The sequence below is a fragment of the Apium graveolens genome, chromosome 7 (assembly GCF_009905375.1).
Source record: "Apium graveolens cultivar Ventura chromosome 7, ASM990537v1, whole genome shotgun sequence".
Classification (NCBI taxonomy): Eukaryota; Viridiplantae; Streptophyta; class Magnoliopsida; order Apiales; family Apiaceae; genus Apium; species Apium graveolens.
The window spans coordinates 138912992-138924884 of NC_133653.1; the positions used below are offsets into that span (position 1 = coordinate 138912992).

General features: G+C 34.0%; 1 protein-coding gene across 12 annotated transcripts; it reads right to left on the reverse strand.

Moving 5' to 3' along the window:
- Window positions 1-3406: 3406 nt before the first annotated feature.
- LOC141671868 (uncharacterized) lies at window positions 3407-7798 on the reverse strand. Of its 12 annotated transcripts, XM_074478281.1 has the most exons (12): window positions 7493-7798; window positions 7350-7383; window positions 6686-6781; window positions 6079-6228; window positions 5669-5851; window positions 5560-5599; window positions 5293-5351; window positions 5093-5201; window positions 4277-4369; window positions 4086-4166; window positions 3848-3932; window positions 3407-3613 (listed from the first exon to the last, which is right to left on the reverse strand). In XM_074478281.1, exons 4-12 carry the CDS (start codon window positions 6090-6092, stop codon window positions 3453-3455), a joined length of 825 nt encoding a protein of 274 aa, XP_074334382.1. In that variant the 5' UTR covers window positions 6093-6228; window positions 6686-6781; window positions 7350-7383; window positions 7493-7798; the 3' UTR covers window positions 3407-3452. The 12 variants fall into 12 exon arrangements, with proteins under 12 accessions (XP_074334382.1, XP_074334383.1, XP_074334386.1 ...); XM_074478282.1 differs by lacking the exon at window positions 7350-7383 and having other exon boundaries at window positions 6686-6741; XM_074478285.1 differs by lacking the exon at window positions 6686-6781 and having other exon boundaries at window positions 6165-6228.
- Between the last annotated feature and the right edge of the window lie 4095 nt (window positions 7799-11893).

Sequence of the window (11893 nt, forward strand, 5' to 3'; positions counted from 1 at the left end):
ATCCTTATCATGCTGCATTCAATATGCCATAAATGTCTTTTAGTATGCCTTAATGGAATAACATGTTTGAACATTCTATGCCATATCATGTTGGTCAAAGTGTGCATAATAATTCTATGATTGATCATAGAATTCTTAGTCAATCCCCTAGGACTAAGGTTGATTCTCAGTCACCTAAGTCTGATGGTGGAAAGCTTAAGAAACCTAAGAAAAAGGCTAACAAGGCAGGACCCAAGGAAACTTGGGTACCAAAATTAACTTGATTTGATTTTGTTGTGTGCAGGAAAATAGAAAGAATCTTTGGTATATGGATAGTGGTTGCTCAAGGCACATGACTGGAACATCTACCCTACTCACTGAGTTCAAGGAGAGAGTTGGCCCAAGTATTACTTTTGGAGATGAACGCAAAGGGTATACTGTGGGATATGACTTGATTTTTAAAGACAATGTCATCATTGAAGAAGTTGTCTTAGTTGATGGACTCAAGCACAATCTACCGAGTGTTAGTCAGCTATCTGATAAAGTCAACTCAGTAACATTCAATTCAGAAGCCTGTGTTATTACAAACAAAAAGAACAGCAATGTGGTTCTTATTGGAGTGAGAAAAGGAAATGTGTATCTAGCTGATTTCAACTCATCAAATTCAGAATCTGTCACTTGTCTTTTCTGCAAAGCAGGTCAAGATGAAAGTTGGCTATGGCACAAGAAGCTGTCTCATTTGAAATTCAAGACTATGAATGAGTTAGTCAGGAAAGACCTAGTCAGAGGCATTCCTCAAGTTGAGTTCTCAAAAGATGGACCATGTGATGCCTGTCAGGAAGGAAAACAGATCAAGGCATCATTCAAAAAGAAGCTTGAATCTACAATTGATGAACCACTGTAACTATAGCACATGGACTTATTTAGACCAGTCAATGTGTTGTCAATCTCAAAGAAAAAATATTGCCTAGTGATTGTGGATGATTTCTTAAAGTTCACTTGGACATATTTCCTAAAATCTAAAGATGAAGCCAGTGAAATCATTATCAATCATATAAGGCAAGTCAACAATCATCCTGATCTCAAAGTAAGAATAATCAGGAGTGACAATGGAACTGAGTTCAAGAATTCACCAATGAGATTGTTTTGTGAAGAAAATGGGATCATGCTTGAGTTTTCAGCAGCAAGGACTCCACAACAAAATAGAGTGATGGAAAGAAAGAATAGATCTCTTATTGAAGCTGCAAGGACAATGCTAGAAGAATCAAAGTTACCAACTTACTTTTGGGCAGAAGCCGTAAATACTGCATGCTACACTCAAAATATCTCCTTGGTCAATCAAGCAAAATGCATGACTCCTTATTACTTATTCAAGAATAGGAAGCCAATACTAAACTTTCTTCATGACTTTGGATGCAAATGCTTTATTCTAAGGAATCAAATTGAGCAGCATGGAAAGTTTGATGCCAAAGCAGATGAAGGTATTTTAGTTGGGTATGTAGTTGGAAAAGCATACAGAGTCTACAATCTCAGAACCAACATTGTTATAGAATTTGTACATGTTGTGTTTGATGATATCAAGATTGAAGGACTGCAAGATGAAGGTTTACATAAAAGCCTCAAATTTGACAATGTTGAGATGAATTGTGATGATAGTAATGATGAGAAATATTTTTTAAGGAAAATGTAGAAAAATCAGCAACAAATGAAGCACGAAATTCTACATCCGTCAAAAGACAAAGTGCAGCATCCGTTGAAAGAAATGGTGCATCATCCGTTGACAGACAGACTGCATCATTCGTCGAAAAGCAAAATTCAACATCCATTGAGTCATCAATAGGAGTTGAAAGTCACTTCATATCACACAGAGAAACAACCCCAACTTCAAATCAAAGATCCATAAACTCAGGGGGAGTTTCTTCAAATCAAAACTCATTCACTCATCAAGACAACAATTAGGCCTCTTCATCTAGAGCTAATCTACCTCAACAAAAGATATGGACTAGAGATCACCCATTTCACCTAACTATGGTGATACATCCTCAAGAGTGCAAACAAGGAAAGCCACTTAAGAAGAATGTCTATATAACAATTTTCTGTCTCAGGAAGAGCCAAAGAAGGTAGAAGAAACTTTGTTGGATCCTGATTGGGTTTTAGCCATGCAAGTGGAGCTAAACCAATTTGAAAGGAATAAAGTATGGAAGCTAGTACCAAAACCTTAAGGAAAGAATCCTATTGACACCAAATGGGTATTCAGAAAAAAGATGGATGAAAATGGCATAGTAGTCAGGAACAAGGCTAGATTGGTTGCTAAGGGCTATTGTCAACAAGAAGAAATATATTTTGATGAGACTTTTTCTCCTGTTGCAAGACTTGAAGCCATCAGAATCTTTCTAGCCTATGCAGCCCATGCCAATTTCAATGTCTATTAAATGGATGTCAAAAGTGCACTTCTGAATGGAGATTTGGAGGAGGTTGTCTATGTAAGTCAGTCTCCTTGTTTTGAAGACCCCAACTTTTCAGATTATGTCTACTATCTTTTGAAAGCACTTTATGGATTGAAGTAAGAACGGTCTGATACTTTGTCAAAGTTCCTTTTAGAAAATCATTTCACAAGAGATACTGTTGACAAAACTCTTTTATTTAGAAATTTTAATGGCTCTAGTGTAGTTGTTCAGACTTTATGTAAATGATATTATATTTGGCTCTACAGATGAGAAACTTTGTAAAAAAGTTTTCCAACACTACAAGATTCAGGTCAAAAGACATCGGTTATAAAACAACGTTAAAATTTTTTAAAAGCGATGTCTTTGCATGTGTAGAGAAAGGTCCAGAGTTTTAGACATCGTTTTACAACCGATTTTAAGATACACCTAGACAACAGTTCTAACTTAGGAACTGATTTCTTTTTCTAATATATTATGTGTTAACTCATGATCACGAGTTCAATAATAGTTTATCTTTTAATTTCTATCAATTTAATCATGTGACACACAAAGAAAAAAAGAGAAAGACAACGTTTATGAAAATTAGGACGTTGTAAATAAGTACTTTTGACATCGGTTATTTATTAACTAATGTAATTAAAAATATTAGACATAAGTTATGTAAGATTCTATTTAAGATCACTTTTGAACTTTTGTTAAAAATATTTTTAACATCGGTCATCTTAAACTAAACTGATGTTTTGTTCATATGAGACATCAGTTATTTATATCTTTTGTATCTGTTGTTAGGTTTGATTGGTATATGAACCCTGTTCTTGCATACATATAAACCAAAATAAACAAAAACTGTATCACAATAGCCAATTCTATTTTCATCAACAAACATCTAATACCACCAGTTTTTTAACATCTATACCACCAGTTTTTTAACATCCAAACATCAAATATATTAGCCCCAATTTCCATCCAAACATCCAACAAATTACAAATATCTACATTATGACCATAATTACACATAATTGGCTTTTACCAAATTACAAACATCCATAATACAAACTTTATGTCCGCAATTAGTGCAAAGGATCCAACTTCATAATTAGCTTTAACTATACACGTGGATGATGGGAGTATGAAACTCAGTTCAGGATCAAGGGCCCATTTTAGTAATTCTTCACCGCAGAAAACTCCTGGATAAAGATTCTTACAGTTAAAAGATGGAATTAGAAATCCATCAAAAAGAAACAGGGAATAATTAATGAAGAACTTAAAATTCATCAAGTACATTCCTCGCAGTTATATCTAGAAAATTCTAAAATTGTTAACAAGTTAAAGAAGGTACAAATATCGATATGAGATAAGAAGTAGGAAATAAATATCTGGATTTTCAGGCTTTTCATTTCTTGTTCATGGATTATCTGTACCTGCTGATTCTAAAATACTGCTGACATAGAAGCAAATTCCATTGATTTCTCCAAATTGTTGAAAAACCATCAACCCTTCTCCCATCTGGTCGTAATATGTATCTTAGTCAACAACAAAATCTAGGATTGATAAACAAGCTATGATGGTACATTCAAGACTTTATATATAAACTTTGTTGCTATAGCTCTTAAAATTAAAAGTGAAATAGAACACACAAAGGTTTAGAAAGAAGATTACAATGACTGAGCAACTGTATCTTTTTTGAAACAAGTCCGGCAACTGAGCTTTGGGAAGATTTTCAAGGGTTCCAATGTAATCCTGTTAAAAGAATATGATAATCCTGTATGTTAGCTTATAATTAACTTGTACGTTTTAAATGTTGTGAGAGCATAGTATAGTGACAATTTATCACTGATAATAGGTAGAACCTGAATTGCAGTTGCCTCTTCAGATATATCAAAATCTTTCCCACGAAGTCGTTGTAAAGTTGCTTCAAATTGTTTTACATTTCTTATCTTTGCCTGCATGCATTTAAAGATTAATCACCCAATGTTCAGTTACAAAATAAATTTATGTAAAACATTTCCTTCGTTCCTAACCAGCCATCTGGTAGACTCTGGAATAATGAAATGACCTAAAAAAGAACTACACATGGTACAATTTTTGTATACACATAAAATACAAATATTTAGTCAAGGTGTATTCCTTTTTCCTATCTTTATGAGAAAGAAAAAGATCTGAGTGTGTGTAATGTAAAACAGAAAGCAGATGTACCACATTGGACAAGACTCTCATTCCATAACATGTTGATCATCATCTTTGCTTTAGTTTTTTCTTGAGAATATGATAACAACAATGGTCTAATGTTAATACTCTCCTGAAATCATATTTACAAAAAAAAATTGAACTTTAAAATTTTCCCAGTTAAATGTCAGACTTTACAAGTCAGAAGTAAATGCTAGAAGATAAAATACTTAAAGAAAACGGTAAAATGCAGGTTGAAATAAAAAAAAGATTGTGTTGTGTGTAATTTTCTAACAACTTTGAGGATGCTAAATTTGATGAGCTTTTTAATATTGGGATCAGTAAAATCAAAAGATAGATAAAACTAAATTGGATAACAATCCATCTTCACCGAAACAAGAGCACATTGTCCCTTTTCACTTTTCTCTAAGAGCATTTTCAGAAATGAAAATGTGGCGTGATTCTGACACTTAATACATTTAAAGAATGTCTCTGTTTACCATTAGATGTGCAGTTAAACTATCTAAAGTCTGATAGATCTCTTTCCTCTGCCCATGTTTGGTATCTTTAGCTAGAAACTCGTGTGCACACTGACCTATTTGCAGTAAGCTACATCCAGGTACCATTTAGATCCAAAGTACCAAGTGAGGAATAGCTTTAAAAATAATAGAAATAAGAAAATATGCCGTAAAACAGAAACCTGCTCGAATTCATAATTTTTTTATAGGAAACCAGATTTCTTGTAGTTATATCCGCTTTCTGAAATAGTACCAATTATGAAAATTCAGTCAAGATTCCAGGCTACAATTTGACATACCATAAACCAATAATAGAAGCAGACAATGTTTAAAATTAATCAATTAGATATATCACACTTCTCAAAAAATTGACATATATGTGATGAATTGGATACGAAATTAAATTTAAGACATTAACACAACTTGATGAACTTTTAATTTGTCCTTACCCTCCTCCAGGTCAATATAGGCATCCCATGTTCTTCGAACCTGCATTGAAGAATAAAGTTACCTCAAGAAAGCTGGAACAATTTAATAGAAGAAACATCGAGTTCATACCTTATTAGAAAACCAACTCCCAAGCTCAATAAACTCCCAGATTGGCCAATAATGGTATATGCATCAGACACATTAGGAGCTCCATATGTTCTTGATGCTTCTCTAATAACATCGGCTGGGTTTGCATTCCACCATTCACCTAATGGCATGTGTAATTGGACCACTTGCTTCTCGTGGAACCCACTATATACAAGAAGAAGAAAATTAATGCTGCTAATCTAAAAACCTATGCCAAACAATAAGTTTTGACAACTGCAGAACCAACTACGAATTCCTGAAATAAATGACTATAATATTTGCCAACACAATAATATTCTGTTGAATGTTGATGCAGCAAAACACATCACACAACAAGACATCCAACAAGATAGAAGTACGGCAAACAATTTCAAAGGTGCTTCATATATTGCCATATGTGTTTCATGGACTGCTATGAGATGGGTCTGATCCTGGTGAAATTGCACACGGGTATCAACAAGATGAGCTACGGCCCGACCTGCTGGAATCTGCAACTGTCTACTGGTTTGTTTTTCCCATCCATCTGTGCTCCAAACACACAGCTGTACAACCAAAAATCTATGAGTGGAAGAACACAAAATATATAACTTTTTCATAGGTGAAACTGGTTTGCCCTACGTATTATAAAACCATATATACACAGCTTGAAAAAAACCATAACCAGAAAGTGATGTATAATTATTAAAACTTAATCCTTAAAGACCAAATAATCAATAGATGCAAATGTTAGACAAATATATGTTAATGAATCTTTACAAGGAAATAGAAAAACCTAAGAAATAGTATATTTAATTAAAGAGGAGTTTAGAACTATAAGATGAATTTACAAGTGAACTTAATCTCTCCCAATAAAGCCAGCTATTGTAGCATGTAACAATGTACAGAGCATAAATAGATTTATGTATGATGAATCTTAATCACTTAATTTAATTTACCAACAGACATTATTGTCGCAACCATTTGTGGTTCAATATATGAAGGACATGACTCCAATCTTACCTGAGAATCAACTCCTCGAGATATGAGCACACTAAGTACATTAGAAAATGCAAGACCTGTAATTATTTTATGATGTCCTTTTAGTTTTGTTTTGACCTGAAAATAGAATGCAGTATATGAACACCACTAATTATTAGCTTACTTGTCACGCCTTTACAAATTATCTCAGAATAATTGTCAACAAAGATGTGATCTCCAAGTATAACATGACATTATTCTCTTTAACATGTATGTAATCTAGTCAGCATAATTATTATCCTGTATCTACCAATACACACATGCTTCATTCATCAGTTGTTTATATAATACAACTTATATAAACATCCAAGTGACAATGCATTTATAAATTATTTGTAAGCCAAACGATAATAGTAATTTTTTATAGCACAGAAATCCCAAAAAATGAACATTAACAATTCTTTCCTATCTAACCTTAATCTCAAACATACCCAAAAAACTGAAATCAATCAAAAGTTGCCAATTAAGGCACACAAAAATCAGAATAAATTTTCGAGCAAGCGGCGGAAAGATTATACAATTTCTACATTATCTTAAAATCACAAGAAAAAGTCAAAAAAAAAAATTAAACACTTGTGTAAACAGTTTTAGAGAATAAAAACTCTAAAATTGTACATGCAATCCAAAAAATATTGAAAAAATATACCTTAATAACAGAAACGAACTCTCCAAGTCAAGAACTTCCAAATATGAGGAAAAAAGAAGTTAAAAACAAAAAAAAAATTAACATTAAACCAAATATGATCAAGTAACACACGGTAATTAAAAATGGGTTAATGGAAAACAAACATAGATTCTGAAGATGGGTTGAAACAAATTTGCTCCATTTTTACACAGTAATTGAGATAGTAATTAGGGTTTATTAGATTTGTGCAGTAAAATTAGGGTTAAAGTTTGAAGAGGGAGGGATGGACGACGAGGGAGAGAGGGACACTGATGGAGAGATAGGGTGAGAGAGAGTGGAGAGAGAGTGTGAGAGAGAGAGGGTGGAGAGTGGTGGTCGAGGGTGAAATGGGGGAAGGGAGGAAGAATTGGGACAAGGGGCGGGGAAATTAGAATTTTGGGGTATGGGAAACCGAATTTTGTTGTAATACAAGAGGGGAAGAGTTTCTATGTAATAAGCCATTTTTTTTATTTTTTAATAAATAGAGATAAGACAATGGTTACTCACTAGAATGATGTACCCGTTTTTTAAATTTTTTTTAATAAAGATTAGACAACGGTTACAATATAAGCCAATGTCTAAAAACGCATTAACATCGTTTAAATTTTTTTTAATAAAGATTAGACAACCGGTTTTTCGAACGACTGTTAAAAAGATGATGTCTTTTGCCATGTTTTTTGTAGTGCAAATTGATGCAAAGTAAGTATGAAATGAGCATGATGGAAGAACTAAATTACTTTCTTGGTTTACAAGTTAAGCAAGTTAGTGATGGAATATTCATTAGTCAAACCAAATATATTTATGATCTTTTAAAGAAGTTTGACTTAATGAAGTACACACCAGCAAAAACTCTCATGGCCACTACTACTAAGCTTGAATTGAACACTACTGAAAAGTCTCTGGACATTTCAAGTTATAGAGGTATAGTTGGCTCACTTTTGTATTTAACAACCAGTAGGCCAGATATAATGTTTGCTACTTATCTTTGTGCTAGATTTCAGGTTGATCCTAGAGAATCTCATTTAGTAGCTATTAAGAGAATTTTCATATATCTCAAAGGAACACCAAAACTTAGCATTTGGTATCCTAGAGATTCTGGTTTTGATCTAATTGGTTATTCGGATGTAGATTATGTAGGTTGTAAAATAGACAGAAAAATTACAACATGAACCTGTCAGTTTCCAGGAAACAAGTTTGTGTTCTGGTTCAGTAAGAAACATAACTCAGTTTCTACTTCTATAACTGAAGCTGAATATATTGCTGCTGGTAGCTGTTGTGCACAGATCTTGTGGATGAAGAATCAACTATTGGATTATGGTATGAATGTGGACAAGATCCCAATTTTCTGTGACAACACAAGTTCCATTGCCATTACTGAAAATCATGTGCAGCATCCAAGGACAAAGCACATAGATATCAAGTATCATTTCATCAGAGAGCATGTTATGAATGGTACAGTGGAACTATATTTCGTTCCAAGTGAGCAGCAACTTGTAGATATCTTTACCAAGCCACTTGATGAGTCCACCTTCACTGTTGGTAAGTGAGTTAGGTATGCTTAATTATTCCTAAGTTATTTTCATGCCTAAGAAATTTGAAGTGCATCCAGAAATAAATTTGGCTTTATTAAAGATACAAATCAGGATTTGCAAGTTATCGAATCCTGACATTGGAATCAGGACTTGCAAGTGGTCAGATCCTGACATTAAAAATCAGGATTTGCCAGCTGTCAGATCCTGACACCAAAATCAGGATTTGCTAAAGGTAAATACTGATAGCATTCAACGGATAAGGATTATCCGTTGAAAGTCAAAATATTTCTGGGTACTTTATCTTTCAACGGATAAATGTACATCATGTATCCGTTGAGTTGGTTCAATCTTAACCGTTAATTCCAAACCCTAGCCGTTGACTTTACTTACAGCGTGTATGTATCTGTCGATTGATTAATTTTGAAATTTCTATAGTATACTTTATCTTTAAACGGTTATTTTTGGCAAATTTCATTTGATACTTTATTTTATTTTTAATTATTTATTCATCCTTTTCAGAGTTAATATAAAAGCCCAATTCATCTCTATATTTACTCTCTTCATCTCCAAAACCCCATTTCTCTGTAATTGCTCTCTAATCACAACAATGGCACCCGTAGTCAAGATTATGTCTCAGTCTGGGCTTGTCTATGAAAAGAACAACTTCGTGGCACTAATGGACAAAAAGATTGCTGCTTCTGAGGACTATCACAAGATGATGGACTTCATTCAGAACTATAAACTAAGTTAGGCTATGCTTGAGTCTCCAGTAATCTATTATAAAGTTGTGGGGAAAATATGGACCACAGCGGTGTACAACTCCAAAGATAAAACCAGTGCTTTCCCTTTGAAAGGTAATGATTACTGTATTAATTATGATGAAATACAAGCATGCTTTCATTTTCTTGAAAACAACATTAATGTTCCACACACAGACACAAACGTGAGCACCATGCTTAGGTCTATGAGTTATTCTCTCATTCCCACCAAGTTAGGTGAGGTAAAGAGAATGGGCCTTAGAAAAGAATGGAGCTTTCTTTGTGATTCTTTTATCAAAGTATTTTCTGGGAAAATTAGTAATCTTGATGCAGTTACTTATTCCATGGTCAACATGCTATATATGCTTTTGAGTGATAAGTACTTTAACTTTAGTAACTTTGTCATGATGGAATTAGGGTATAAATTAAGAGATATTAAGAAAAGGTCAAAGAACATATATTATGCTAGATTATTTATGATACTGGCAAACTTTGTTTCTGAGAACCTTGTAATTGAGAACAAACAACAAGCTTAACTTTTGGGTTCAAGAAAAGAGAGTGCTTGCAGATCTGAGTAGGAATAACCTCAACAATGGAGTGCCCCTCAACTATCTTCCAATATTTGAGGCACAACAGGTAACTGAGGTAACTACTTCTGCTCCAATCTCTTCTCAACCTATTATTTCTTTGACTTTAACTGTGGAAATGGCATCGAAGACAATGATCAAACAGATGCATACCCAAGCCAAAGAACCTAAATCTAAATCTAAGTCTAAGAAGCTAACCTCTATTGACTACTTCACTTAAGGGGAGTGCTCAGGGTATTTAGATGGGTGAGGGAAGGGGTGAATATTAAAGAAGCCCCAAGGATAAGGAGGGAGAGGTATGTGTGACCCAAACCAACCACACTACATTTTCCCAACAGACTGTAGTACTTGATAAGGAAATTAGCTCATTGATGGTTGCATCCTCCCAAAAGGATGTGACTATTGAAACAAGCTCTCAACCAAGAGCACATGACAAAAAGGAAAGGGACACAGACAAAACTCAAACTTATATCAGAAAGAAGAAATCAAAATCAATTGGGGAGTCATAGGGTATACATGTGACGCCCTCCAAACCCGAGGTCTAGATTTGGGGGTCACTTACTGATAAACAAAACTGAAATAGGCACAACGGAAAGAAATAATAAATATAACCCCTTGCATGCAACTGGATCGATCACAGGTTATAGTATGAAACAGACACTAAAACAAACCAAATGTTATTACAGGCCATATGTCTATTTAGTTTTACAAACTATTCAAATTTTATTACAAACCTCTAGACTATTCAAGCGTCCCAACTTCCTACCTGGAAAACACACCAAACTATTTACAAGCACTCGACTTCTGATCAAACCTGAAACTCAGGCCTGCTTTGGCCTAGTTGAAGGAATCAGAATAATAAACAAGTATGAGCGAAAGAAATGCTTAGCAAGTAGTATATAGCTTATGATTTAAAATAACAACAATATATCTGAAGAACAAAACCAAACAGCAATACCTGAGCAGTATCAAAAACTGATTTAAGTTTTGATAATAAACAACACTTTTATATATCTTTTTGTTTTGGATTAGAATCCTCGAATGACGGTGTGTTGCCGCCGGTGATCAGGCACGGAGCAACACCGGTATGTCGAAGCATATCCAACTAAACAAAGGGTACCCAAGGCACATATCGTCCTAGCAAGGTATTATATCTTGTATAATATATAGCTCACACTGGACCGCCGCCACGGCCTCTTACGCAACCATCCAATCCATAAAACAATTTATAATCAAAGGATTCAAATCAAACGATATCCTTAACAACATAACTCCCCATTTCTCATGGTACGGAGTCATCTCAACAACCGATGGCGAAGTAACTAGAACAATTAGTTATTCGCTAATCTCAATTCAAAGTTTCACTATATAGAGTAATTTTTAGCGAAATGTAAAAATGTTTAACTATTCTGAACTTAGAATAGGGAAACAGTACTTGCAATATAACACGAGGAGGTTCAAGAATATTTGCATGATATAATTAGCAATTGATAAGTAGAATGATAAACTATTCTGAACTTGGAATAGCATAGAAAACTTGCAGTATATGAGAAAGTTCAGGAATATTTGCGTAATAGGATTAATAATAATTATCACTTGAACGATAAGTAAATGTAGGGATACTTGCCTGGTATGCTCGATAACTTCTC